The sequence below is a fragment of the Anoplophora glabripennis genome, unplaced genomic scaffold (assembly GCF_000390285.2).
Source record: "Anoplophora glabripennis isolate ALB-LARVAE unplaced genomic scaffold, Agla_2.0 scaffold2351, whole genome shotgun sequence".
In the NCBI taxonomy this organism is placed as follows: Eukaryota; Metazoa; Arthropoda; class Insecta; order Coleoptera; family Cerambycidae; genus Anoplophora; species Anoplophora glabripennis.
Window position 1 is genome coordinate 12,306 of NW_019418424.1, and position 2,207 is coordinate 14,512.

The 2,207-nt window shown below is 33.4% G+C and overlaps 1 protein-coding gene across 1 annotated transcript; it reads right to left on the reverse strand.

The window, feature by feature from the left end:
* Window positions 1-281: 281 nt before the first annotated feature.
* Window positions 282-1,506, reverse strand: LOC108916681 (DDRGK domain-containing protein 1). Its single transcript, XM_018722979.1, has 3 exons — window positions 1,280-1,506; window positions 1,127-1,225; window positions 282-990 (listed from the first exon to the last, which is right to left on the reverse strand). The coding sequence occupies exons 1-3, from the start codon at window positions 1,374-1,376 to the stop codon at window positions 329-331; spliced, it is 858 nt and encodes a 285-aa protein (XP_018578495.1). The 5' UTR covers window positions 1,377-1,506; the 3' UTR covers window positions 282-328.
* Window positions 1,507-2,207: the final 701 nt, after the last annotated feature.

Genomic DNA, 2,207 nt, shown 5'->3' on the forward strand with positions numbered 1-2,207 from the left:
GGAGTTTTGCAATGCTACTAGATTTTTTTTAATTTTTACATGAACAATATATCCATATAGTTTAGTGTGTTCTTCCACATTCACCATTATATGCCAACCTTATGAAAAAATCAGTATTGTCAATGGTAAGTTCAAAATTTTTATATTTTAGTTTCTACTTTTATACCTCTCACTAATTAGGTAATACCCTAAAATAAATGAAGAATTTTTAAAACTAACAATTCTATAAAAAAATTAATTTGTGATATGCCAGTCCAAATAATAATAAACAAACTAAAGGATTATGAGTCGGTGATATTTATAATACTAAGTTTTTATTATTGTATATTTAATTTACAACTGCACTAGGTGTAAAATTAATTAATGTATTACTATTCTCTGCCAGTTCGGTAATAGAAACTCTTCCTCTTTGCCTAATGAATTTAGCAACAGCTTCCATCTCTTGCACAGAAACATAAATAAATTTTCCTCTGTCATCAATAACACCTGTTAAAATGCCATCATTTTGTAAGTCTTTAATCCTGTCAATGGCTGCTTGAGTTTTTAATTTAAACTGAGAAGCCAAATCTTCTATAACTACGACTTTGTTTGTCTTAATATAGTTAACAAATTCTTGTAATAAGTTTTGCTCATCACCCTGTTCGCCTTCTTCAAATCCTTCTTCTTCGATTGAGAACGCCTCCTTCATTTTCAAATATTCCTCATATTCACGTTGTTCTTTCTCCTCTCTTGCCCTCTTTTCTTCTTCTTCACGTTTCTTTTCTTCTTCTTTTTCCTTTTCTTCTTCTTTCTTTCTTTCCTCTTCTGCCAACTCTGCCTTTTTCTTTTTTTCTGCTCTTAATTGCTCCTCTGCCTCACGTGCAGCTTTCTTCTCAGCTTTTGCTTCCAATTTTGCTCTCTTTTTTGCCCCTAATTTATTATCAGGTACTTCTACATCTTCTTTTTCAACTTCATTTTCGTCCTCAGATTCTTGAACCTCCTGATGAGCAACTAAAACAATACTAATATATTTAACTTGTAATGTAATACAATTACATAAATTAATATTAGTTTAGATTTCTTTACTAGCCCAGTATTAAATAGTGAAAATTTTAAATCAAATATTTCAGCTGAAGTCTAATATTACCATTGGCTCTTAATCGAGTTCCTCGATTTCTCGCAATCTGTGCTCTTCTTGGTGCACCATCTCTTACTCTATTTGGCACAGGCCTCGGTCTTTCCGGAGCTGAAAGAATAAAGCATTTTTGTTGAACAACATATGTTTCTATTATTTACTTACCTTTCTCTGGCCCTTTATTGAATTTAAATATTAAAGTTAATCCTATGAGAACTATAAATATTATAGCTGCTAAAGCCACAAGCAGTGTTATATCCATGTTTATAAAATGATATATGTCTATAAACCAAAATATTATAGGGACACAGAATTATTTACTTGACGTTTTGTCATAAAAGTTAACCTAAATGTGTTGTTGATTTGATTATGTGATGATTGTGATTCTAGATAAATGATACTATAGATATGAAACTTGAACAGATTTCGTGGTCATTAACAGCGCTAACTCTTGACACTTTCTCCAACTTCTATTGCTTTCCTTTTCTATAGTGATGGGACTACTCGAATGAAAATTATCGATTATATCGATTATGAAAATCTCTCGAGATATCTCTAGTGGTCATATAGAATCATTCGATTATTCGGATACGAATGACAGTGGCCACAGCGTTACTAATACCTGCACTACTCAAGCGAGTGCGCAGATGTTTCGATTGTTCCAACGCTCTAACGAGCTACAACATCTCGAGGTAAGACGGCCGAGAGGATAGATGAGACATTCGAATATCACCGCACCGACATACAAGAAAAAAGGTATGCAGGAATTTTATGAGTGGCATCGCGGGGGGGTTAGATGGGAGCTTTATTTAGCGGGGATAAAAATTCACATGAATGAAAATAATACCAAATTATGTTTTCTATATAATTTTTTTTTCAAAAAAATCCCAAACAATGGATCTCTTTGGGCGGCGACAACTCATTTTAAACACATGCTGCTGAATCACTCAACTGGCAACGAAGAAATATGGAAGAAATGCCTCAATCTGCGACAGTCATTCATTTCGCCCTGGTACGTAAGAAACACTGACATATTTCGTGACTTACAATACACAAACGCTACACAGACAATATGACAAAACGCGGAGAAACG